At 39.2% G+C, this 27,317-nt stretch overlaps 1 protein-coding gene across 1 annotated transcript; it reads left to right on the top strand.

Moving 5' to 3' along the window:
* apoba (apolipoprotein Ba) lies at positions 1-27,179 on the top strand. Its single transcript, XM_056266408.1, has 29 exons — positions 1-85; positions 493-552; positions 939-1,051; positions 4,238-4,383; positions 4,509-4,656; positions 4,818-4,970; positions 5,071-5,195; positions 5,984-6,072; positions 6,204-6,651; positions 6,744-6,858; positions 6,944-7,087; positions 7,258-7,463; positions 8,552-8,756; positions 8,862-9,041; positions 9,141-9,344; positions 9,465-9,632; positions 9,714-9,919; positions 10,102-10,284; positions 10,379-10,509; positions 15,007-15,217; positions 15,392-15,564; positions 15,648-15,823; positions 15,939-16,060; positions 16,329-16,702; positions 17,312-24,895; positions 25,121-25,232; positions 25,326-25,355; positions 25,453-25,639; positions 25,721-27,179. Exons 1-29 carry the CDS (start codon positions 34-36, stop codon positions 26,939-26,941), a joined length of 13,266 nt encoding a protein of 4,421 aa, XP_056122383.1. The 5' UTR covers positions 1-33; the 3' UTR covers positions 26,942-27,179.
* Positions 27,180-27,317: the final 138 nt, after the last annotated feature.

The following is a 27,317-nucleotide window of genomic DNA, read 5'->3' as shown; positions in this document are numbered from 1 at the left end:
CAAAGAAAGAAAGAGTTTTTAGTGACCATAAAGATGGACACTAAGTTGTGTCTATTACTCCTCCTCAGTGCACATTTATTTGCAGGTAAGATTTTTATTTATTACTCAAAGTTTTGACTATACATTTGTACTCTGTTTGTGCTATCTACATCTTCCCCTGTTTTAACACCTATTTCCCAGATTCCCCTTTTTTTCTTATTTGTCATCCTATTGTTATTCTTATTTGCATTAATAGATCTTTTTCTTACTCAAATTTCTAAAGAAAGTTTCTAGTAATTATTATGAAAACAGATTATACAAAGTTTAATATATTGCAGTGTTTGAATTGAAGTCTAGAGATATGTTCACTGTTTTTACATTTAAGTTTTATCTGTTTTTCTGTCCTCCTTTCTTAGAAGAACTCTGTAGTTATTGTTTACTGAGATTTGCTGTGTTTTGCTATATAAAGTTGATTTAATTTATTCAGCTACTACTTTTTATCTGTCTCTGTAGAAGCATATGCTGAGGTAGTTGAGGAAGACAGTGGAGAAGAACAACCATCCATATGCCCATGTAAGGAGGAACCAATACACAACATGCTGATTAACTTAGTTAGTTAGTTGTGACATATATTATTCTATCTGCAACCAATCAGGATGAGTTTCTTTAGTCTGACCAACTGTGTTACTATCGGCTGCAGAAGATAGCAGCACTGAACCCTGGTACATGTTACATGTGTATGCGTCAAGAATATTGAATCAGAGAGGTGCCACTCTGTCAGCAAATGGTCCAAAGGTCTTCTGTTCATCTGATTACTTAAAACTGACTCTGAAATACTGCAGAAGTCATCATAAACACTGAGCATGTGAAACCAGACAATTGTGAAATAATTCCAATATAGTTATTTTTTATCACTGACATTATAATGACAATTACTGAATGCTTTTTTTCTTTTCAAGTGTCTGCAAGGTTCAAAAACCTCAGAAAATATGTTTATCAGTATACAGCCGAGAGCAAAAATGGGGTGACTGGTACAGCTAACCTCAGGAATGGGCCAAGGATCTCCTGTCAGGTACAAAAAAAATTCTTTAAAATGGCCGTAAAAACCTCTTTTTTATATAAGGAAACACTACCGCTAAAAAATGAGGGTCGGTAAGATTTTGTTTTTCTCCAAGGCTGCATTTATCTTATTAAAAATACAGTAAAAACAGTAATATTGTGAATTATTATTATTACAACTTAAATTACAATATATATATATATATATATATATATATACAGATAAATATTTTGTAATATTATAAATCTCCTTACTATCACTTTTAATCATTATAATGCATCCTTGCTGAAGAAAAATATTGGCTCCCTTTTCGGAAATGGTTCACTCGTACTGCGTCGCTAGACACAATCGGAAACTCCTTTTTCTCAGATTACTGAAGATAATAGAATAACGCAGTGAAACTGAATCAATGGCTGAGCAGCAGAGCTGCATGAACCTGTGGGGAGAAAGCCCTCCAGAGCCAGCCGAAATGGGCGGGGCTATCCCTCTATATAAGCTGGCATTCTGTCATATGGAATCAGATTAATTCTCCTTCAGCGACGATCATCTTCTCTTCGCTGACACTTCGAGACTGAAGAAGCCTTCTCGCCGTCTGAAGAAGCCCAGCAGTGGATCAAGTTGACTCAGAGTTTGCCGCTATGCAAGCAAGCAGATTGACGCACTGCATGATTCAGCGATCTCCCCTGTGGCTATCCGCCGAGTCTAAAAGAGCAAATTCAGAGCAAATTTCCAGCGGCGTTGTTGCAAATGCTGCGCCATAAGTGTGACTCGTGCAGGGCTCCCCTGCAGGTATCTGACGAGCACAGTGAGTGCGTCGCCTGTCTGGGGAAATCCCATGCAGAAGCTGCGTTCATTGAGGCGGTGGACGGTTTCGCCGAGCGCTTCACTGCTGCACAGAAGATGTCGCAGGCTCTGCAACACTTCCTGCCCAACCCCTCCAGTTCTGCAGCTGCTTCAAGGCGCCAGAAGAATGTGCTGACTCAGCAGCCCGCAAAGCCTACGCCTCCAACCACTCAGCCCAAACCAGAGCCTGAGCCTCAACAGCGTTCCCGCTCTGCCAAATGCTACCCCTTTCCGAAGTGCCAAGGTCCCGGCCTAAGATAACGCTGGATTCTGTGCCTCAGATGCCGTCCTTATCCTTCAAGAAAAATGGAGAGGAAGGGGCTAAGTCTCGCTGCGGCCAGACCACCCCCTAAACAGCCTCGAGTTTGCCTCCCAACCCTCCATTCAGTTCCTGGTGTTGGAAGCAATGTGTTTGTTGCAAGCATTGGCCCGTTCATGTTCACGCTCCATGCAACTGACTGCTGTTATAGGGAACAAAATAAAAAACAAACATTTTCAAAAAGAGAGCTATTTTTCTCTTCCAGTTACCACGAACGCCAGCCCCTGGCACAGCGGGCTGTCGCTCGAATGACTTCAACTCAGACTGGCTCAGGGTGTTGAACACAGGGTTGGCTCAGGGTGTTGAACACAGTAAAACGAGGTTGCTCGCTGGAATTCGCTCACAGGCCTCTCCGCTTTCAGGGGTGTGGTCACCACCTCTGTTAGGAGCAATGTGGCTCATGTCCTCCGCACTGAAGTGATGGAATTGCTAGTGAAAGGAGCTGTAGAATCCGTTCCTACGACCCACAGCAAGTCAGGCTTTTACAGCCGCTACTTCCTCAGTCCAAAGAAGGATGGCGGCCCATCCTCGACCTCATTAATCTGAACTGCGCCCTTATGAAATGGCCATTCAAGATGTTAACATTGAAACAAATCCTCTCACAAGTGTGCCCAGGGGATTGGTTTTTCTCAGTGGATCTGAAAGACGCATACTTTCATATCCAGATAGCCCCCCATCACAGACCATTCTTGAGATTCGCGTTCGAGAATGTCTCTAGCTCCACACACGTGTATGGACGAAGTGCATGGACGTGGCCCTCTCCCCTCTGAGACAGAAAGAACAACATGGCAGTGGTGTCCTACATAAACCACCAAGGTGGACTCAGATCGAGGCCTCTACACAAACTGGTGAGACGCCTCCTATTATAGGCACAACCAAACCTGCGATCACTGAGATTGGCGTACGTGCTGGGCAGATTGAACCAAGGAGCAGACAAGCCATCCCGGGGCAACGTGTCCTCGGGAGAGTGGGCACATCACCCCCAGATGGTTCGTATGATCTGGAGTATTTTCGGGAAGGCAGAGGTTGACCTCTTCGCCTCCGAATACAACTCTCACTGCCCAATATAGTTCTCGAGGGACAGGGACGCGCTGGCCCACGGATGGCCCAGCCTTCCCCTATACTTTTTCCCTCTAGTCGCACTGCTCCCTCAGCTCATCAGACGGATCAGGGAGGACAGACGCGCAGTCCTTTTAGTGGTCCCCCTCTGGTGGAACCAACCGTGGTTTCCAGAGTTGACACAGCTGCTCTCAGCAGCCCCTTGGCCAATTCCCCTGAGGAAAGACCTCCTTTCCCAAGCAAAAGGAACAATCTGGCACCACCAACCAGAGTTGAGGAATCTCCACCTCTGGCCCCTCGACGCGAGCCGATGGACCTCCCTGCGACAGTCCTAAACACTATTTCTGATGCTAGAGCCCCATCCACAAGTCGCCTCTACACCCCTTAATGGTCTGTCTTCTCCAGCTGGTGCGCAGTTAGGAGTGAAGACCCGACTTCCTGTGACATTTCACTGGTACTGTCGTTTCTTCAGGAGCTGCTGGATAAGGGTCGCACCCCTACCACGCTCAAAGTCCATAGCTGCTTTCCACGCTCCTGTGGCTGGCCAGTCCGTAGGCAAGCACAACCTGGTTGTTCGTTTTCTCAAGGGCTTTTGGAGGCTAAACCCGCCCCGCCTTCTCACGGTTCCTACATGGGACCTGTCTACAGTCCTCAGGGCCCTCCCTTTAAGCTACTCCAACTGGCCGAATTACAGCCCCTTTCGCCCATTTCGGCGGGCTCTGGCGGGCTCTGGCGGGCTTTCTCCCAATGGGTTTGTGCAGCTCAGCTGCTCAGCCATTGGTTCAGTTTCACTGCGTTATTCTACAATCTTCAGTAATCATGCAGTACTCGTTCCCGTTATCTCAGGGAACCGAGGTCAAGTTAGTAACCGAGTACGTTTATTATAATTTTTTTTAATCTTACTGACCACAAACGGTAGTGAACTGTAGCGTTTAAATATGAGAATACTGGATGTATATTTCTCTGTCCACCATCAGGTTGAAATTGAGGTCCCACAGACGTGCAGCTTTGTCCTTCACACAACAGAATGCATCCTGAGCGAGGTGTCAGTCATCGACGCACAGGGTCAACCTGTTTACAGACAGGCTGCTGGAGCTGAGGCCTTCCAGGTTGCCATGGAGAAGTATGTGGAACAGCCAGTAATATTTGGGATATTCCTCCTCTTAAATAGAGGAAATACCCCTAGTTCCTTCAGTATTGTCCAGTATCATATTTCACTCAATAATGATTGTTGATACCCCTTTCCAGGAACCCTCTGAATTTTGTGGTGGAGCAGGTAACCAGTGTTTCCATTTATCCAGAGAAGGACGAGCCAGAAAACATTTTGAACATCAAAAGAGGAATCATCTCTGCTCTTCTCGTGCCAGTCCTGGAGGGAGAACACAATAAAAAAATGGTGAGATTAAAACAAAAATTTAGAGTAGACACACAAATGCAGTCTACACAATTCATTTTTCATGCATTGTATTTTTGTCATATGTAAAATAAAATACGCTTCTTTTATATACTGTGGGGTTCAAAAGTCTAAAACTTCTTCTCTGTTCTTACTTTTTTAAGAGCACAGTCCATGGCATGTGCAAGACTGATGTCACAATCAACTCACGGAAGGACATTGACACAGATGTCACTGTAGTCAGAGATCTGTCGGACTGCAGCCATTTCTCACCTCACAGTCTCCCCACCAGCCCCCTGTCTCTCTTGCCTGGCCTGGTAGAACACACATGGCTTATTTCTTTCAATATCCATTCTTTCATATCCATCTCAGTCAAAAATGCTACTCATACAACTTAACTGAAATTTACTTTTGCAGAATGGTCTTATATCCAAGCTAATCAGCAGTACTCAGACTTGCAACTATCAGTTTGACAACAGGAGAAAGCACATGACTGAAGCTCAGTGTACAGAGAAGCATATCTTCATCCCGTTCTCACACGAGTGCGTAATCTCTTCCCATAAAGGCTTTGTTTTGGATGCCTGGTTACTGACCTGATCAGAAATGGATACTTCACCCAAAAATTGAAAATTCTGTTGTTAATACTCATCCTTGTGTCGTTCCAAATGTAAGAATATTTTGCTAACGTTCCCATTAAGTTATAAAAACATTTCTGAAAGTTCTCTAAACGTTTTTTCAAACGTACCAACATTAAGGGAACATTCCATTTTATCATTTTGAGAACATTATGGGAATGTTTCTTTTGAATGTTCTCTGAACGCTTTGAAACATTTAAAAAAACATTAGATGACTGTCCAACTAAAACATGAATAATGTATAAATAACATTTATGTGCTATCATTTTGAGACCAGATAACACTATTAATGTTACTAAAAGAATGTTTGCACATCATAACTTTGACAGAGAACCTTTAGCCAAAGTTTTGGGTGAATGGTGAACAGATCTGTCAAGCTCCAAAAATGACAAAAAGCACCATAAATCTAGTCTATACAATAAAAATCACTATATTGTGCTGTGTTATATTATATTATTAGTATTATATTAAAGGTTTATGAAAGTAAATTTAAATCGTTATTCACAGAAAGTCGTTTTTTTTACGTCTTAGTTCTCTAAACTCATTTGCGCAATTTGAATATGCACATATTTAAAGTGGCTGCATTGTGATTAGTTATGTGACAAAAAAAGGATGATGACATCATAATTTATGTCAAACCTGGCATAACCTATATATAATGTTAATGAACATCAATGTTATAATTTCTCCTACAGGGGGCAGTATGGTATCTCCTCAGAAGTAAAACAGAGGCTAACCCTACAGGATTCAGTGAAAATAAACAGTAGATATTTCAGTAAAGATGGTGAGTAGCCTTAAGCTGTAAGAATGTAAAATAGTTTGTTTTACTTTGTATTTTACAAGATTTTGAGAGGTATAGAGTTGTGATAATATGAATAAATAAACAAATTCCCTCTGTCTTTTTCTTCTGAACAGACACTCTTGAGAAGAAGCTCTTTTTAGAGGAGGTGGAGGACAAGCTTCCTGTTCAGTCAAAGGATGATGTGCTTGCCACAGTGAGAGAGCTAAATACACTTAGCAGCTCCGGAAAGAGCCAACAGAGAGCCAGTCTCTTCCACAAGTTGGTGTCTGAAGTCCGTGGCTTAAAAAATGAAACGCTTTCTGGAGCTGCTGATGAGATGATGAAGATCTCAGAGTGGCTTACATGGCAGACACTTTTCCAGTGTGGAACCAATGAATGTACCAGTGCCATCATGCAGATCCTCAGGACTTCTGATGAGTCAGCCAGAGAGGTGGATGCTATAGTTTATGCTTTGAGTCTCTTACCCCAGGCCAGCCCTCAGAGGGTTAGAGACATGCTGAGCATGGCCCAAAACAAGCCAAGCAAAGCCATCATGTATGCTCTTGCCAACACTGTGAAACAGTAAGTGTCAGTGATGTTTACTCAGTTAGCATAGGTCAAGATTTTCTGTTTTTAAGTGGAATTTTATTGGATAAATGTATATTTTGCACCAGACTTCCTCAAGACCAAGCAACGTCAACACCTAAAGTGAAGGAAGTAGCTGAATTCATGGAGTTCATGCTAGGTGACTGCTCTGGAGATGAAGACAGCACTTTCCTTACATTAAGGGTACATCTAACTCTCTATCCATCCATCTGATGCATATATAATGAACACAAATGTCTCAATATTAACCAAAGTATTTATTGTACAGGTTATTGGTGTCATGGGAAAGTACATGGAGAGATTCCCATCTCTGAAGTCTTCTCTCCTAAATTGCATGGGCCAGACGTACGCTTCTCTGCCAGTACAAAAAGCAGCTATCCAGGCTTTCAGACTCATGGAAATGAATTCAGATGTAAATCAACTCTTGTTAAGATTTACAGCATTTAGATTATCCTCATTCCAGTTCTTAAATGATGCATCGATTACTCAAATAAAATCAGTTTAGTACTTTCATTTAAAGTGAAAAACAGTATGATCTGGATTCATTCTAAAGCATTTGATATTTTGATTTGTTGTTACTAGGTGAGAAGTGCTCTGATACAACAGTATGAGAATACAGAGGCACCAGGACAAAAACGCATTGCAGCATATCTGATGCTCATGAGGAACCCTGAGGTAGCAAACAAGGTGCTGAGAACACTTAAGAGTGAGCAAAATGAGCAGGTTAAGAGCTTTGTCTCCTCCCATATCACCAACATATTGGAATCAGAAGATCTAAACCTGAGCACGTATGTACACTAATATTTCAAATACTAAATGTGTTTATTATTATGGCCTTCTAGTTCAAAATGATTTGTCTTGATGTTTTCGTTGGAAGCAGAAGCAGAAAATGTGCTCAGGATGTAGCACAATGAATGTTCAAAAGTGTTTGAAGTTTTGGCCATGTTGTATTAAGATTAAAGATCATACCTTTTGAGGACAAATTCTCAATTCTTTCCTCAGACAAAATAAATACTTTTTATGTTGTCAAGATAACCCCAGTCTTCATACTTTTAATCCTTTTTAGGAATGCACCAATATTAAAATGCTTTATAATTATTTTAACATTATTGCAGATAACTGATGACTTAAAATTCTATATTGTTTTGTCTTCATATATGAATTATAAAACACTCTAAACTAAAATCAGTTGTTTTAAATGCTAAGTGAATTTAGGCATCATCACATAAATTACATTTAACAGTGTTATTAAATCATTAGTGTTTTTAAAGATAAACTTGAAGTGAGTGTTAGATTATATAAAAGGTATCCACAATTGATATCCAATTGATAATCCACAATTGATATAAAATAGAATCTGTTACTTCTATCATCTGATACTTATAACTTAAAAAAAAAAAAACTCTAATATTGGTCTATGACCGATATGGCACTGATATATTGTGCATCCGTAATATAGGGCTGTCAAACGATTAATCGCGATTAATCGCATCCAAAATAAAAGTTTGTGTTTACATAATATATGTGTGTGTACTGTGTATAATTATTTTTTATAAATAAATACCCACACATGCATGTGTATTTAAGAAATATTTGCATGTATATACTGTATATAGACTGAATGTAGCCTATATATAATGTATATTTTATATAAATATAAACTTTTTATATATAAATAACATATTTTTCCTAAATATACATGTGTGCATTTATATACAAAATAATTATACACAGTACACACACATATATTATGTAAACACAAACTTTTATTTTGGATGTGATTAATCGTGATTAATCGTTTGACAGCCCTATATATATATATATATATATATATATATATATATATGTGTGTGTGTCTTTTTTTGTCTATGTTTAGAGCAAAGGACTACATTCTTAAAGCTGTACAAGGGGATGCAAGCTTTAACGCTATGGACTTCACAAAGTTCTCACGCAACTACAAAATTGAAGTCCCTCTGGTTGGCTCAGTAGAAAGCAACATGATTTTTGATTCTGCCAATTACATGCCCAGAGAAGTCATGTTAGCCACCACACTTGACAATTTCAATGCAGAAATACTGGAGGTACTGTATAAGTTTATCAAAAAATAAATATTTTAAAAAGGCTTGATATTTTTGTGTGCCTATATTTTCCATTTTTATGAATGCATGTGAGCACTTCTTTCTCAGATTGGCCTTGAAGGTGAAGGCTTTGAGCCAGCCATTGAAGTTCTTTTTGGTGAAAATGGTTTCTTCCCTGATACGATCTCAAAAGCCATGTACTGGGCCAGTGACAAGATTCCACATCCCATCAAACGGGTTTTGGATAAGTGGATTTCCCCACTAAGAGGTAAAAGGATGAAAAGACAGGTAAATATCTAAAAATATATTCTATCTCAAATCTTTTAAGTGTATAACGAAAATCCATCTAAATAAAACATAATGCTTAAAAATATCTTCTCCCTTAAGGTCCCTCAAGACATCATGAGGAATATGGAAGAATACCTCTCAGAGTTCAAAAAACGCCTTGAACAGATCGAAGATGCTCCTAAAGGCCTGGCCTACCTGCGGTTTATGGGAACAGAACTGGGATACTTGAAGACCAATGAGCTCAATCTCATCATTCAGCACATTAAACTATACACAGAAACATTTAAGTCGATGTCTGTGAATGTAAGTGTTATTCATAGACTTTGAAAGTATGGTATTCTAAATGCATTGCCATAAAAATCTCAGTCTTCATCCACAAAATTTAACTGTAAATTTAAGTGTGATATTCTCTTGCTATTGCAGTTAATGGGAAAGCTGATATCTAGCTTAGAGAATGAGGTTTTTGTCCACTATATGTTCCTGGACAAGGCCTTTACACTACCTACAAGTGCTGGTTTTCCACTGAAGTTTTCCCTATCTGGAGTTCTGGCCCCTGGAGCCAAAGGAGGCATGACCATTGACCGCATGATGGTAATCCTTCTCACTAGTGTACATTTTGTCATGTCACAATTAAGAAGTAAATTATTCATGTTTTTCTGTTTTTATTCACAGCAACAGCTTTCATTCATGCCATCTGTGGGAATGGAGTTTGTTACCCAAATGGGGGTTTATATCCCAGAATTTGTGGTAGCTGGGATTGAGACACACACAAACATGTACCATGAAAGTGCTGTTAATGCTAAGGTCACTGTAAGTGACAGTCAGATCAAGCTCTCCATCCCTGCACCACAGGGAAACATCCAGCTCTTCAGCATCAGGTAGGCCATCTAAACTCTCAGTATCCTTCATTTATTGTTTCTTATCAGATGCTTTTTTACTATGCATTTATACTTTTACATACTTATACTCAAGGGTCACTTTTTTCTGTACTTCTGAATTATATTAAAGATTCAAATGGAACATAGAGAAAAATATGTTTCTTCTTTCTCTTCCACAACAGTAACAAGTTGCTTTCAGTGACCTCCACTCAGACTAAGATTGTCCCCTCCATGGTAGAGGACAGGACTGACTCAACAGAGTGTAATCCAATCTTTCCTGGGATGAATTACTGCACTATTTTGCGCTATTCAAATGCTAGTTTAACCAATAATGCCCCGTACTATCCTCTCACAGGAGAGACAAGGTGAGAAACAAGTGGATGTACAGTAAGCAAACAACTTATTTACTTCCATGGTTTATGCTCTTAAAAACAGTAACAGGAATAACTTTCTTTCCAGGCTTGCTCTGGAACTTCATCCTACAGGAGAAGTGCCTGAGTACACGGCAACGATTGCCTATGCATTGCTGAGGGAGGGAAAAGAGGGGCGCCATAAAGTCGACTCTGTGAAAATTGTTCTCAAGGCTGAGAGTAAGTTTTCAAACAATTTGAATGACATCACTTCTTTCTTATTTTATTTCTAACAGTGGCATTGAACATTTATCAGTGCTTTTAATTTTTTGCGGCTTTAATTTGTTTATATCTACAGGATATGCGTGTGTTAAATATTGTCAAAAGTTATTTTTAACAGATACACTACCGTTCAAAAGATTTGGGTTAGTAAGATTTTTCATGAAAGAAATGAATACATATATTCAGCAAGAACGCATTGATCAAAGTTGATCAAAAGTGACATTAGAGAGACATTTATAATGTTACAAAAGATTTCTATTTGAAATATATCCTGTTCATTTCTAAGTTTCTATTCATAAAAGAATCCTAGAAAAAACAGTTTCCACAAAACTTCCAGCACAACTAGTTTCACTACTGATAATAATAAGAAAAGAATAGTTGAGCACCAAATCAGCATATTAAAATTATTTCTGATGGATCATGTGACACTGAAGACTGGAATAATGTCTGATTCAGCTTTGCCATCACAGGAATAAATTACATTATAAAATATATTAAAATAAAATAAAAATATTTGAAATTGTATTTAAAAATATTTTATAATATTTTACTACCACAGCTACTATTACTATTGATAACTATTGGTTTTTGGGCGCTGCTCGTGTGGCGACCTGACGACACAGGGAATAGCGTGCGTGTTTGTTTATGCGTTTTTATGCTTGTTTTCTTGTTTTTCATTCATTTATTTTTATGGCTTTTTTTTTCTCAAGTTGGATAGTGCACAGTTTATCACCTGTGAAGTGCGGACAATTTGTGAATCGAAGACACTCCATGCTAAGCTTTCCCATGCCTATCTGTTAGCTGAGGAGGCTAGCTGCTACCTGCAACAGCTGTTTGAGCTAACCAACGCCGGCTAACTCACAAAGCCAGTAATAGAGGAATGGATATTTCAATTCTCCTGCGGTTAATGGCATTTCTGCTGTATTATCTGGATTTCTTCACCTGTTTCACATACGGATTATGCACTCCGAATGGACAGCGGATCACATACCCGAGGCACATTCTCCTGCAAATGCAACACTACTATTACTCCCATGAAGTTGCGTTCTCTGTGAGGCTTCCAGATGAGATCCAGCGTGAACATCAGTACGATAAAGACAACACACACAGGAGGAAGGTAACAAAGCGAGGAAAGAAGGGTGGAATTAGAGCTAGACTTAAAAGGGGAAAAAATAAATATTGCGCACTTCCCTCGATTATATTAGCCAATGTGCGTTCTTTGCGCAATAAAACTGACGAACTGCAAGCCAATGTCAATTATATGTATGAATATCGGACTGCATCTATTCTTGCACTTACTGAGACATGGCTTAATGCGAATGATGCAAATGATAAACTGCATATTGATGGCTTTGGAACTCCTATACGTCTTGATCGAGATCCCATGCTTACAGGCAAACAATTGGGAGGCGGTGTCTGCTTGTATGTCAACAAAAGCTGGTGCACGACAACTGTTGTTAGAGAAGAATTGTGCAATACTGACATTGAATTGCTGGCTGTTTCCCTACGTCCCTTTTATTTACCGAGGGAATTTCCACAACTTTTTTTAATTTTAGTTTACATTCATCCCAGAGCTAATGAGTCTTTAGCTATTGAATGTATTAGGAAGACAATAGATAAACTTGAACTTATCTCCCCAGACGCCCCTAAATTTATTTTAGGTGATTTTAATCACTGCTCAATGGACAGATCTCTTAAAGGTTTTTATCAATATATCAATTGTCCCACCCGCTCAGGAAAGACACTGGATAAATGCTATGGATCAGTGTCAGATGGATATAAAGCTGTCCCCTTGCCCCCTCTTGGTTCTGCTGATCACCTTGCCATTCTATTAGCCTCAGCATACCTTCCAGTTGTAAAGAGGTCAGAGAAAATAATAAAGGACGTTAAGCAGTGGACTGCCGACAGCATTGAGGAGCTGCAAGGATGCTTTGAGACCACCGACTGGTCCATACTGACATCTTCTTCTAGTGACTTGAATGAGCAAGTGGACTCAGTATCTTCTTATATCTCTTTCTGTGTGGATAGTATTATACCGACTAAGAGGGTGACAATTTTTCCTAACAACAAACCCTGGGTGACTAAGGACCTAAAGGAGATTTTGAATAAAAAAAAGAGGGTCTTCTTTACCGGCTCGGAGCTAGAAAAGAAAGATGTCAATAGAGAGGTCAAACGTGCCATAAAAAATGCAAAACTGAGATACAAAAATAAGGTGGAGAGCACATTTGCCCAGGGCAACCTCCGTACTGCATGGCAGGGCATTAAAAGTATGGCAGCAGTTAACGTCAGTCCTTGCAGTCACAAGTCCATTCAGGTTGCAGGCTGTAACCCAACCTCACTATCTAATGACCTGAACATATTTTTCACCAGATTTGAGAAAGATAACAGCTCTGATCTCAAAAGGCTCATTTCTTCGCTCGATCCTGATGACTGTGGTATCACTATTGGAACTGGAGAAGTGATCGGCGCCTTTAAGAGGACTAAAGTAAATAAGGCGCCAGGCCCAGATAATATCTGTGGGCGGACCCTTAGGCACTGTGCTAAGCAATTGGGGGGTGTATTCCAATACCTGTTCCAGTGTTCTATTAACAACAGCACAGTCCCCCAGCTGTGGAAGCACTCCACGGTGATTCCAATACCCAAGAAGAGTACCACCAAAGTCTTGAATGACCTCAGGCCGGTGGCCTTGACCTCTCTGGTAATGAAGGCCATGGAGAGACTCATAAAGGATTACATCACCAAGGTGTCTGATCCATTGATGGATCCTCTTCAATTTGCATATAGTGTGGGCAGGGGGGTCGACGATGCAAAAATTTTCATCCTAGACAATATCCATAAACATCTGGAAACTCCAAACTCCACAGCCAGGATTTTGTTTGCTGACTTTTCGTCTGCATTCAACACCATGCAGCCACACATCCTGGCAGAGAAGCTTATTAACCGCTTTCGCCTTAGTCATCAACTTATATTGTGGATTATAGACTTTCTGACCAACAGGACACAGAGGGTTCTGGTCAATGACACCTACTCAGAAGTTCGGATTACGTCAACAGGTTCGCCACAAGGGTGTGTCCTTTCTTCCCTCCTCTTCATCCTCTACACAGATGACTGCAGGTCTACTCAAGCTAACTGTCATATTGTAAAATTTGCAGATGACACAGTCGTCCTGTCTCTGCTCTCGGGTTCCCTCCATGGTCATAGTCCAGCTCTGCAGGAGTTTGTGAAGTGGTGTGAAGAGTCCTGTTTAGAGATGAACTTGGATAAAACCAAAGAGATGATAGTGACCTTTTCACCAAAGCAAAGACAGCTGACTGAGGCAGTCAATACTTTCATCCAGGGAAAGCAGGTAGAGCTTGTGGGGGAGTATAAATACCTTGGGACTATTTTCGACAATCAGCTGAAGTTTTCATCTAATACAGAGGAAATTCTGAAGAAATGCCATCAGCGGCAATACCTGCTCAGGAAATTGAAATCATTTGATGTAAACAAGGACATTTTAACCATATTTTATTACTCATTTATTGAAAGTGTGATAACATTTTCCTTTACTTGTTGGTTCTACTCCATTAGTCTTCATAATAGAAACTGTTTACATCGAATTGTTAAAGTGTGTTCCAGAATTATTGGACACCCCCTGAGAGCTCTGCCCATCTTATGTGACCAGCGAACCTTGAAGACTGCCTGTAGGATCATCCGTGATCCATCCCATGCTATGCATTCTACGTTTGAGTGGCTGCCCTCAAGGCGCAGACTTCGCTGTCAAGTGTGTAGGACCCAGAGGAGGAAGGTGACCTTTGTCCCCAGGGCTGTCCTGCTATTAAACTCCAAGTCACCATCCGCCCCCCAAATCTTTGAACTGCGCTAAACATGCCATAGACTGAACAGTCATATCCACTTTTACTCTTATTTTTTATTTATTTATTTATTTTTAGTAATGATGTGATGTGTGGAGTTGAAGATATGCTATTCCTTGTGTCATTTGAATTGCCCCTTGGGGATGAATAAAGTGATTTGAATTGAATTGAATTGAATAATAAAAAAATTATAGTATATTTTATAATATCACAATATTACTGTTTTAATGTATTTTTGATAAAATAAGTGCAGACCTCTTTTAAAAACCTTTGAACGCTATGTTTGGAAAATGGAATGGAGCAAAGTTGCGGATGACTCATCTTGCACTACACAGATTTTGTCCAGTCAAATTCATCCGCAAGTTATCAAGTAACAAATCATGGCTTATGGCTGTGATGTAAATATAACCTATTTGCTATTTAATTGAAAGTATCTCAGCTTAGTAAATCGTGTGCTTTTTAAAAAACCACTAATAAAAACAGTTTATGAAAATTAAAAAATGTATTTATTTGGTCAAGATTGCTTGCATTTCAATGTGTAAGCTGTCAAGTATATAAGAATGTGAAATCGGTCTAAAAAATAAGTTCTTCTTATTTTAAGGTGCTGAACCAACCGAAGCCACGGCAGTTGTGAAATACAATCGCAATAAGAACCTCCTCACCACTGACCTTCAGATCCCTGATTATGACCTTGAAGCTGGCATCAAGTTGGCAGTTACAGATAGCAGCGCTAAAGGAAAAAAGATGCGTGGTATTACAATTGATGTAACTAACAAAGACATCCCACAGCTTTCACTAGTTGGGCATGCCAGGTACAGTATAAACAATTAGTTTTTAAAAAAATATTATTTAGTAAACACTCAGTTGTCGGAAAAAAATATTGGAACACTGCATTATGGACACTTTTATTTTAACATGACATATACAGTACTGATATGGGAAGTGTCATTTGATACTAATCTGGATATGTATGTGTTTCTGAGAAGGCTGGAGTCTATGAGGGATGGTCTGATTGAGCTTCAGTTGGCAGTGCCAGCACTACAGGTGGACACCTCTGCCACTGCCACCTTAAAAAATAATAATGGGCTCATCCTGCAGCTTGAAACAGCCTTAAACATGCCGGAGACAACATCTGTGCAGAAAGCCATACTCCGATATGGTAATAAAGCACACATTGCTAGCAAACGTTCCTGGAATGAATTTGTCATTGAGTTTTTAATGATTTTCTTGGTGACTTTGCAGATAATAATAAGGTTGAACTTGAAATGAAGTCAGATATAAACTCTGAAGTTGAGAAACTTTTTCCAAACATGGAGGAGTACCGTAGCCAGCTGCAGGCAAGTATTGATGATATCCTTGACCAGAAAGTCACCAAGACTGACATGAAACTTCGTCACATTGTTTCAAAAGGGTTAGAGGTAAGTGCATCAAATCAAACTTGAGATTTGTCTAAATTGCATGTATTTTACCATTTTAATATTTTAATGGCTTTGCTGAAGATGAACATTTCATAATTAGTCCTTTTGTACCAAGGCAGTGAATATTTGGCTGGATAAATTGGCAGCAGGCAGTTCATTCGTGAACATACAGAGGAGCAAGAGAAGCACCCCACAGCTCATTTTGCCATCTTTGCCGGAGAAAATATATATTAAATCGTGAGTGACACTATTTGTTACTTTTTTACATAAAAACAAATATCTGTTGATATAAGGGAGGCCGGGGCTAGTTGTCACATGACGAAGTCACAATGGTGTATATATAGACCACTAATGTAATGTATCACATTAACATTTTATATAATATAATGAAAATACAGTGATGTGTGTCCAAATTTTAGACTGGTACTGTTTATATGCATGTATATTATATACATTGATATTGAGCTTAACATTTTTTTCTCTTCATGTTTTTTGTTATGTTCAGTGATTCACTGATGAGATACCAGTTCAACAAAGGCAGAATCTCCATTTCACTTCCTCTTCTCCTGGGAGGAAAGTCATCTGCTGAACTGAACATCCCTCCCACCCTAACACTCCCACATATTCAAATTCCTCTCATTGGGCTTGATATTCCTGAGAACAACTATAAGATTCCATCATTCACAATTCCCCGTGCTTTGGACTTCTCCTTACCCATGTTAGGTGTAGGAGAGGTGTCTGTCAAGACGAACAGCAACTTTTATGACTGGGAGGGTTCCATCTTAGGGGGAAACAACACTGTTGACGTTCCCAGTTACATTGCTAAGTACAAAGTGATGGCCAGCTGCCCTGTGACACCCCTGTCATACAAAATTGAAGGTATTTAAGTCATCAAAACTCATCACAAAGGGCCAGATTTACTAACAGCTTGCATCAGTGCATTCAAAAACTACTGTAAGGATTTACTAAAGACATGCAGTGAAAAATTAGCACTGAAAAGGCGTGGGCACAGTTATTTTTGCAGCTGACCTTATATTGCATATGCATTTGTTGGACTTTTCCTTTCAAATGCAAAATTTATGGGAGGAGAGTATTGAATCATGCAAAGTGATTTACTAAGGTTTGCACTTGCCAATATTTTGGTATTTGCGCCATTATTTACCGCCTTAAAAAACATGTCTTAAACCAGACTCTAATTTGCGCTACTCTTGGTAGATTGCATTGGTTATTATGGAAATGATAAGCATGATTTCCATTTCCTGATCAGATGAGCAGCATCTTTGTTCTTTAATTTGCGTGTTTAGTAAATCTGGCCCAAAGATGACTGTCAAAATGACATCATCAGTTTATTTGAATTTATTTTATTTCTATTACATTCTTCGGGATATTAGAACTTTGTTATTATTATACTTATAACATTTTATTAAATTATTAGTTCATTATTTTTTTCATTATTTATTAAATATCGATTTTTTTTCTCTTCACTAGGTATGGGCATGATCACTGGTAAAATCGATGATACTCTGAAGTACTTTGTAAATGGATCCATCAGTCATTGTTTACTTGACGCCAGCCTGAGTGCCTTTGAAACTATGAGTATGGCTGATAAAATTAGTGGTAGGACCAACTACAGGATTGAAGCATCTAGTCCACTTGGGCTGGATACCTCTGTGTATTATTCGGCTCAGTCAGCTTCCACGAGTGATGAAGTCATTGGAGATGGAAACTTTGATGGATTTATCAAGGTAGGCTCTGTCTATGCCAACTCCACCCTTAGCCAATCTTATATCTACAATATGCTCAAAAGAGAAGGAAAAGGAGAGTCCACATTGAAGTTTGACTCCTCAATCATCCAAGGTGAGAATGTGATCAAAGGATCCTACGTCAATGGAGAGCTGTCGCTTTTGTCCAAAACAAATGCACAAAATGATGTTCTGAAGCACGTGGCAGAATTAAAGCACAAGAAAGGCCAGCTGTCTGTGAAGTCAGATGGTAGCATGACTGCACTTGGAAAAGTGCTCCGCTGTAAGGCTGAACTTGATGTCACGGGTGAAGAAGCCAGACTGAAAGTTGAATCCCAGGCAGATGAAGCAACACATCGTGCATATTCCCTCCTAACTGGATCCCTAAACAGTAATAGCCTTGAAATTAACATAGAAGGTTTGCTGAATTTTGAAGATGGACGTGGGACACACAAAGGCACACTTACTTTTGGAGCAAATGGCTTGACCACCAGTTGCATGACAACCATTGAGGGAATTTCTTTGACTTTTGAAAATAACTTCAATGGTGGTATTGATGGCGATGGAGCCTCCATGTCTCTTGTATCAAAAGGATCAACACAGGAAAATACAATTGAGCTCAGTGCGGAGGGTAAGATATCACCCAAAGAAGTGTATATAACCAGTGTTTTTAAAGGAAACGCCTTCGATGGAACTGCAAGAAACACCCTAAACTTTGGTATTAATAAGCAAGGACTGAGTCTGTCTAATACTATGATGGGTACCTTACAGAAAATGAGATCGGAATGCACACATACCCTGACTGTAACGTTATGGACCTTGGCTTACCGCTCCAAAATGGACAATTTCATCTGTGATGGAGCGTCCTACAACCATGACATTAAGATTAATATGAGGCCATTCATCACATCGATAAGTGCAAATAACGAACTTGAGATTTTTGATTTTAGACTCAGTTGTGACGGCCACCTTAAGATGGAGGCATTTAAGATGGACGCAGCTGGAAGCCTCAGTGGGAAGTATGGGGAAGAGGATAACATTAAGCACAGCTGTGAATTTACTTATGCAGAGCTGGCAGGCACCATCAAATGCGATACAACAGCAAAAGTCTTTGATTCCCAGATAAGTAACAACTTTGACTTGGATTTTGCTGGACTGTCGTCTGTTATGAACAGCAAGACACAAGTAAATTGTGAATCTTTACGTCTTGAAAATAACATTCGCACAATGGCCATGCCGTTTAGCCTTACAATCGATGCCATTTTGAACAGCGATGGCACTGTCAAGTTTTATGGCAAGCACAGTGGTCAGCTCTACAGTAAGTTCCTCTTGAAAGCTGAACCATTGGCCATTGCTAAGTCCCATGAATGCAGAGCTTCTGTTGCACATATGTTCCTAAACGGAGAGTCAGCTGAAACGCACATTGAAAACAAGATTGAGAGCTTTCTGATACCAAATGAACAGTCTGTGGAATTGAAGTTTAAGTCAAAGCTAAATAATCATGCATACAACCAAGATGTCAATATTTACAACAAAGAAAATGAAATAGGGGTCCAGTTCTCCGGAGTGCTTCAAACAAATCTTTTGAACACTGAAACAATATCTAGTGATATTCCATTAGACAATCAAAAGTTTAGTGCTTCTGGGTTTGTCAAGTATGATAAGAACAGCGACTGTCACATTATTTATTTTCCATTTATCGAGAGCTTCCCTGCTGCCTTTGAAAGTATGAAAAATGCAATTCTTCATAAATTCGAATCCCTCCAAAACTACCTCAACAGTTTAGATATCAATGGTTTGATAGGTCGGTTTAGAAACAAGTTGGATGAACTCCCTCAAAAAGTAAATGACATTATAGTGGACATGGACCTAGAGAACAAAGTCAACAATGTCAAGAACCAGCTGATTTCCTACATACATGACTACACTGTATCAATAGATGACCTTGATGCATATGCTGAGGAATTTAAGGAGGCTTCTAGAAAGAAAATTATTGATTTAGCAACCAGAATTCGGGATCTGATGATTCAAATCAAAGATGGCATTGAGAGTGGATCGTGGGCCAATTCTGTCTCTGACTTTTTGACGCAGATTGAAGATGAACTTAAAGCTTTTGATGAGAAATATGAAATAACCAAAACAATCATCAGAGGCATTGATGGTATTGAAGATATAATAAGACAGATCGATGTACAAAAGCTGCAGGACAGCAGTGTTGCTTGGTTAAAACAACTGGATGCAAAATATGAAATTAAAACCAAACTTCAGGAAAAGCTGAGCGAACTGAGGAAGATTATTGAGACATTTGACATTAAGATGTTACTTGAAGGTCTGAGAGACTATATAATCTCATTTGATTTGACTGAATATGTGGAAGAACTATCTGATCAAATCCCATATGAAGACATTGAGAGAGTGTTGGATTCTGCAAAGGATGTCATTGTCAACTGGATAGAGGAGTACGAAATTCCAGAGAAAATCAATAGAGTTTACTTAAATGCACAAGAGCTTATTTTAAGGTATGAAATTGACAAGAAAATTGAAGTTTTTGTGGAGCAGGCCATTATATTAGTCAAGCAGTACAGAATCCAAGAGCTAGTGCAGGCTGTAGTGGATACTTTAAAATCTATCCAGTTTGAGTACATCTCGGATAAGGTTATGGAGGTCTTGGATAGAATTGCTTCTCTGTTAAAGCTGATGGATTTCAAACAGATTATAGATTATTTAAATGAGCACATTCTCTTGATTATAAAGACATTAAGATTTTTTGATTACAACACATTTGTTGATAAAGTAAATGAAAAAGGAAAGAACATAGTCAATTATATTAACAAGCAGATAAATGAAGTTTATGAAATCCCACTAAAAATAGAGGCATCCAGAGAGTTTATAAAAGAGATGCAGGTGACGGTTATTGATTATTTGGAGAAAATGAAAAATACAAGGATAGCTGAAGTTTGCAGGAATATTATAGATGTAATTCACACTACTGTATATAAAGACATAAAACTGAAGATCCAAGACATTCTCGAAGATGTTAGGCAGAGAGTCAGTGACATGGACATCAGAGATGAAATCTTGGTTTACTTGGAAAGGGCAAGTGGTTCTTACGTCAATATGATCGAATACATCTCATCACATTTCACAAAACTCATTGATGAAATTAAGAAGATGGTTGAAGATAAGAAGCTACTCAATCAAATTACACAAGCTGTGGAGGGAGTTCTCAATGCTCTAAAGACGGCAGAAATTGACGTACCCACCTTTATTCTTCCATTCACAACTCTGGAGGTTCCTGCCTTTAAGATTAAAATGGCAAGAATACATGATATTACAATTCCAGCAATGATAGCAATACCAGGATTCACTATCCTGGACCTGTTCAGTATTCCTTCCATCACAGTTGACTTTGAGAAAATCAAGCAGAGCATTATTGACTTCATTGACAAAATTCGCCAGATAGAAATGCCAGAAGTGGACCCTGAAGCCATCTTCGGGAACTTACGAGCTCTTTATCTTTCCGACTTGCCTGATTTTACTTTCTCAGAGATCACTCTATCAGAGATCAAATTCCCAGAGATCACTGTTCCTAAACTAAAACTAGATAGTTTTGAGATCACTATGTTGACAATCCCCGAAGTCAAAATCCCTGAAATTCCATTTGAACCATGTCTACCAGCTTTCGGCAAACTTTATGGAGAATTCAAAGTAGATTCTCCTCATTATACATTGATGACATCAGCAGCTCTCGAGAACACAACAAGAACACCCAAATCCCCACAGTTTAAAGCTACTCTGAACTCAATGGGAAAGTCAAGCCTTGAATACCTTGACTATACTCTGGATGCAATGCTTCAAATTGAAGCTCCAAAAATGAGAAAAATGGTTATTAGTGAGACTGTGAAAGTTAGTCACATGGCCCTTAAAATTGACCACGAGGCTTCTGTTCTCTTAAGTGGTCCTTCAGCAGAAGCAACAGTCAAGTCAGCTGCTAAAGTCATCACTCATATATACACAGCTGATCTAATTAACAATGTAGGCATTACTTTAAAAAATGGAATATCTGCAAATATGGACACAACTTACACGCATAATCTGAACATACCCAACATAGATGTTTCCAGTCAGGCTATAATAACCAAAACAGCAGAGGCTCGCTTTGAATCAGGGATTATATCCGTGACCATTGGAACAGTGGGAAGTGGGAAGTGGTCTCCATTAAGTCCATCAAGGACCATCAAGTCCATTGATGACTATTCTGATGAAATTACACACAAGAGCAATTTGGAGTTCACTGTCAACGCTGGCACAGCAAAACTCAATTTTGATGGAGAAACAAACAGCAGAAACCTTAAGATGAAGCAGTCTGTTAATGCAGAATCTGTCATCCTGAGTCACATTACTATTGATGCCAGGGCTGAGACTGAGGCTCCTTTCATTAAGGGCAGTGTTTTGACGCTTAAAGGAAAGGCTCAAATGGAGGATGTCCGAATGGAAATAGGAATTTCACATAACGCTGAGCTTATTGGAAAAGTGAGTGGAAGTATATCCAATGCATGCGAGTTCTTGGCTCAACCATTTGAGGTCACACTTGATTGCAGAAATAAAGGTAACTCTAAAATTATCTTGCCCCTTAAGCTGACTGGAAAAATAGATCTCCAAGATGATTTTGGATTTACCTTGAACTCCAATAAGCAACATGCTTTTTGGGTAAGTCTGGCTCGCTTCAATCAGTACAAATACAAACACAACTTTACTTTGGATAACAGTGAAAATGAAGCTGGAATCTATGCCTTTGTTGATGGTGAAGCCAATCTTGACTTCTTGACTGTTCCACTCAGTATCCCAGAAATTATGATCCCATACCTAGATATGAAAACACCCAAAATCAAAGAGTTTTCTCTTTGGGAAGATTATGGTCTGAAAGATCTTCTGACCACTCCTCAGCAATCATTTGACATTGATTTCAGGCTCTTGTATCAGAAAAACCCAGACAAGCACACATTTGATCTAAACCTTAAGCCAATCTACGAAGCCTTCAATGAGAATGCCAAGATCTCGAGTCTGCATTTTGAACTCGGACGAGACCACATCTTTGATGCCCTCACCAATTCCTACAACAAAGCCAGAATTCAGTATGAAAAGTACAAAATTGACACATCAAACCAGCCGCCAAGATATTTCACTGTTCCTGGATACACCATACCCATACTAAACATTGAGGTTTCAGCCTTCCGAGCCGAATTACCCGCATTTAGTTATTTCATACCCAAGGAGGTTAGCACACCAAGCTTTAAAGTTCCTTTCATGGGGTTTTCAGTGCCATCATACACCCTTGTGCTTCCATCTTTGGAGCTACCAGTCTTGCATGTGCCTGAGACGCTTCAAGACTTGACCCTACCCACATTTACAATACCAGAAATTCAGAATAACATCATGATACCTGCATTTGGAAATATGACCTATGAGTTCTCGATCAAATCTCCTATAATAACTCTGAATGCCAATGGTGGCCTGTATAATCAGTCTGACATTGTCATCAAGTTTGATGTCTCGTCAACATCCGTGTTCGACGTCCTAAAAGCAAAACTTGACGGTAGTACCACTATCAATAAAAGGAGAGGTCTGAAGATGGCCACAAGCCTGTCCTTGGTACATATGAGTGTTGAATGTACTCATGAAAGCACTGTGAGCCTCACAAAGAGGAATATGGAGGCTTCCTTAACAAACCTAGCTAAAATTAAGCTTCCAGTTTTTACGATGAACCTAAATCAAGTGGTTCGTGGTAATACTAAGTCTAAACCAAATATAGCCTCTAATGTCAAAGTTAGCTACACTTATAATCTACCCATAATCGAAACGCAAGGCACTGGAAGCATTGATCACAATTTTGCTCTCGAGGCGCTGTCATCCTATTTCTCTTTGGAGAGCACTTGGAAAGGAACAACAGATGCAACCATCATGGAATGTGCAAATCTTGCTGGATCTTTGGACAATGAAGCAACTATTTATGTGAATGCCAATGGTCTTCGTTCCACACTGAAAACTGATGTAACCTCTAAGGTCTACCACCAAAAGGCTGGTTCCTGGAATATGGACGTCACTAAGGACCTCGCTCTTGAGGCCACTCTGCGGCGTATTTATGCTACTATGACTTATACAAGCACTAATGCAGCTAGTATTGCTTCGTTTTCAACAAACGGAAAGCAAAATGTGAGGTTGACGCTTGAGTTTGTTCCATTGACAACTTTTTCAGCTAATCTTGATATTGACTTATCACAGCCGAGTAACCTCGGTCATGCTGGCATAGTGCAGAATGCAGATCTTTCCATCACTTCAGACAAGCAAAAATTACTTTGGAGTGGCAAGGAACAACTAGCAACGTTGATCCATTCCTCTGATCTGACACTATCAAACGATCAATCTGAAATCCGCATGGAAATGTCTGAATCCATTGAGGGGAATGTTGCATTCCTGAAGTCAATCAAATTGCCAGTCTACCATAAGAGTCTATGGGACATATTTAAATTTGGTGAGGTCACCAGTACTGACCAATTGCAGTTCCTCAATGTTTCGACTGTTGTGATATACACCAAGAGCATGGAGGGAACACTGTTTGCGCTACCAACAAAATTGTTTGAAAATGGCGTAACGTTTAATTTCCCGCAAACAACAATGAGCATTCCGAATTGGCTTAAAGAAATTCCACAAATGATTAGACAGGTTGATATGCGATTCGAAAAGCCTGACCTGCCTGATTATATCTCAATACCCCCAGTTATAGCTGTTCCAGAGTTTACCGTACCTTTCACCACTCTCCATGTGCCATCCTTTGTCATTAATTTGACAAATCTAGAAATCCCCAATGAGATCAGTACACCTAACTTTGATATCATTTTGCCTGGTTTTCCAAAAGTGGAAATCCCTAGCATAAATGCTAAAACTAAGTATCTGAAAGACAAAATGGCTCATCTGTTTGTCAGTTTGCCAGAGTATGAAATCACCATCTCACCATTTAACCTTCCCAAAGCATTCGATATTGGCGAGTACCCAATACGTCTGGATGACATCACAAAAACACTATATCATTTTGAATTGCCAACTATCATCATCCCTGAACAAAAAATCGAAGTCCCAGAGATATCACTCCATCTCCCTGCTGGTGTGTTTATTCCAACCTTTGGTGCCCTGTCAGCCACTGTCAAAATGTCTGCCCCAGTTTACAACAATACATGGACTGGAAATATAGAAAACACAGAGTCAGGAATTGTTTGCACAATGAAGTCCACTTGCACATCCACCATGGTTTTCCTGGAGTATAACTTGGATGGTAAGTTTAAAAGACTTTTGCAAGTTCATATGAATATTTAGTAGCACTTTATAATAACTTTAATTAACAAACATAATATTACATTATATAATTCTAAACAAACCAGTAAATATGCATGTATATTTTGTGTGTATATATGATTGATCTGTCAAGAATTGTGCAATATTTCTCAATTCATATTATTAATTAATTAATATAATATTCTATTTCACATTTCATTTTTAGTGATTGGCACCATCATTTTTGAGAATGGAGCTCTGGGTCTAGATGGAAAAAGTACCTTCACCCATCGTGATGTGAATATAAACTGGAAGCATGATCTTAGTCAGAATCTAAGGTAAGAACTGAACACATCAATTTCTCAAACCTACACATTTATAAATTCTCCTGTCATAATTGATCATCCTAATGATTTTTGTTGTTTCTCTAGAATGAAACGCGAAGAGTCTTCAGTGTCCAGGTAATCGCTTGAATTTCTGTTTTATAGGCTTTGTTGTGCATTACGCATTGCAAAATTGCAATACTAATGTTACTGTGAATGTGTTTTTACACTACAGTCCTTCACGTCATACACTGGGCATTGACATTGTAAGCCAGACCTTTGCTGACATGAGCTTTCGTTATGCATCGCACAACAATGGAATCACATCCTCGATATCCTCACCAGCAGCTGGCTTCATTGGGTTCCAGTTCACTAGGAGGTCACCATCTCAGTTTTATGCGAAACTGTTCAGCAGATATTTGGTAAGAGAGTGATAATCTTTTGTCAACAATTTATACAACTTATTTAAGTATTGTAACAAAATGTCTGCATTGTTTATTCAGTCAACTCCTGACAAGGACACAGACCTGATGAGTTTCAAGGTGACTTTGAAGAACTCTGAGAAGTTGAGCGTTCAGGTTGGCTATCAAATCAATGGACTCTCAGACATGATTAATGGCCTTAAAGACAGACTTCCGTCTATCATAGCAGCTCTTCACAAGTTTATCAACCAGTACCACATTGATCACCTTGGCATGGACCTGAACCGTGCTGCCCTAAAACTGAAGAATGCACTCTCCAACGGTATCGACAGAGCTTACCAGGAGATCCCGCGCATGATTGATGCTTTACAGACCTCAGTTGAGCAGCTCAGACAACAGGGTAAAAATATGTGGAGGAGAACACTGGAGAACCTTCCCCAGATGGATCTTCAAGAGTTGAGTAGAAGGTTCTCCAGCAGTGCCAATGAATACCTTCTGACGTATGAGTCAAATATGCGGGTTCTCTTGGACGCTGCCATGAAGTTCTTGAAGGACACAAAATTCCACCTGCCAGGTCTGGAGGCGAAGCTTACCGGGGAAGAGTTGTACAATAGGACCAGGCAGTCCATTTCAAAGGCAACTGATAGAGCTACTACAAGGTTTTTTAGTCTCATGGAAGCCATTGCCGACTCCGTTTCAGGTAATATCAACAAAGTAGAATTTACTCTTGCTGGTACCACTAAGGTTATTAGTGGGAAGAACATTTTGAAAGATCTAAGGTCTGCCATGAAATCAGCGAAGGATCAGATTATGCAGGCAATAGAGAGATGGGATAACTTCAAATTGGAGAAGATGTTCCAGGACATGTTAAACTTAGTCAGGGTTTACATCCAGAGGGCAGAAGTGTTCCTAAACTCTCTCAGGACTGAAAAACTGGAAAACATTTCCTCACACATCAATGGGATTTACAAAGAGGCAGGGAACTTACAAGTTACACAGAAGATTCGTGAATGGATGCGGGAGGCTAAAAAAGGTTTGTCTGAGCTCAGAGACTTTGCCAAAAGTAAAGTCCAGGAGCTGTACAATGAAATATCCATGAAGAATCTCAGCTCAAATCTGAATGATCTTCTCATGGTAGTAGAATCACATATCAATAGCCTGTTTAAGAGCTATCTTACGTTTATGAAGTCATTGCCATCATATACAGAGCCATACGTACGGGTTTCAAACAAAAAGACGGATGTGGATATTCCTCTTCCTTTCTATTGGAAATCTTTTAGTGAATGGCCCAGCATGGCATAAACCTTTTATCTAAAAAGTTTTTTTTTTACTTTTTTTTTTCTACCATTTTCTTCTGTCCATTATTGTGTTCCTCTAAACACTGTATGAAGTTGGTATGTAATTTCTACATTTTAATTTTTAGTTTAATTGTAGTTAATTAAAGTATAAATAATATACTAATGTAAGGAATGTCTGTCTTGGTGAACTGTTTTAAGAATATAATTAAGCTAAAATGATTTTGGAAAATTGTATTTAAGGAAATGTATCAAATAAAAAGCTGCATGACATTACACAAATTGAAGTAAAATCATATGCAATGTGCAAAGATTATTGCAGGAAGTTTTTACATAATCAGATGACTTTGGAGTTCTTTTCTACAACTCCTTAAAAAAAGTCT

This window comes from Rhinichthys klamathensis, unplaced genomic scaffold (assembly GCF_029890125.1).
Source record: "Rhinichthys klamathensis goyatoka isolate OS25496 unplaced genomic scaffold, OSU_Roscu_1.1 h1tg000247l_1, whole genome shotgun sequence".
Taxonomy (NCBI): Eukaryota; Metazoa; Chordata; class Actinopteri; order Cypriniformes; family Leuciscidae; genus Rhinichthys; species Rhinichthys klamathensis.
The sequence above is the reverse complement of the archived record's forward strand: the minus strand, read 5'-3'. Positions and strand labels throughout refer to the sequence as shown.

Coding starts and splice junctions, on each gene's coding strand:
- apoba (XM_056266408.1), top strand. CDS start 34: ATGGACACTAAGTTGTGTCTATTACTCCTCCTCAGTGCACATTTATTT. Junction 15,824..15,938: donor TTGTTTCAAAAGGGTTAGAG/GTAAGTGCATCA, acceptor TTTTGTACCAAG/GCAGTGAATATTTGGCTGGA. Junction 16,703..17,311: donor CCTGTCATACAAAATTGAAG/GTATTTAAGTCA, acceptor TCTCTTCACTAG/GTATGGGCATGATCACTGGT.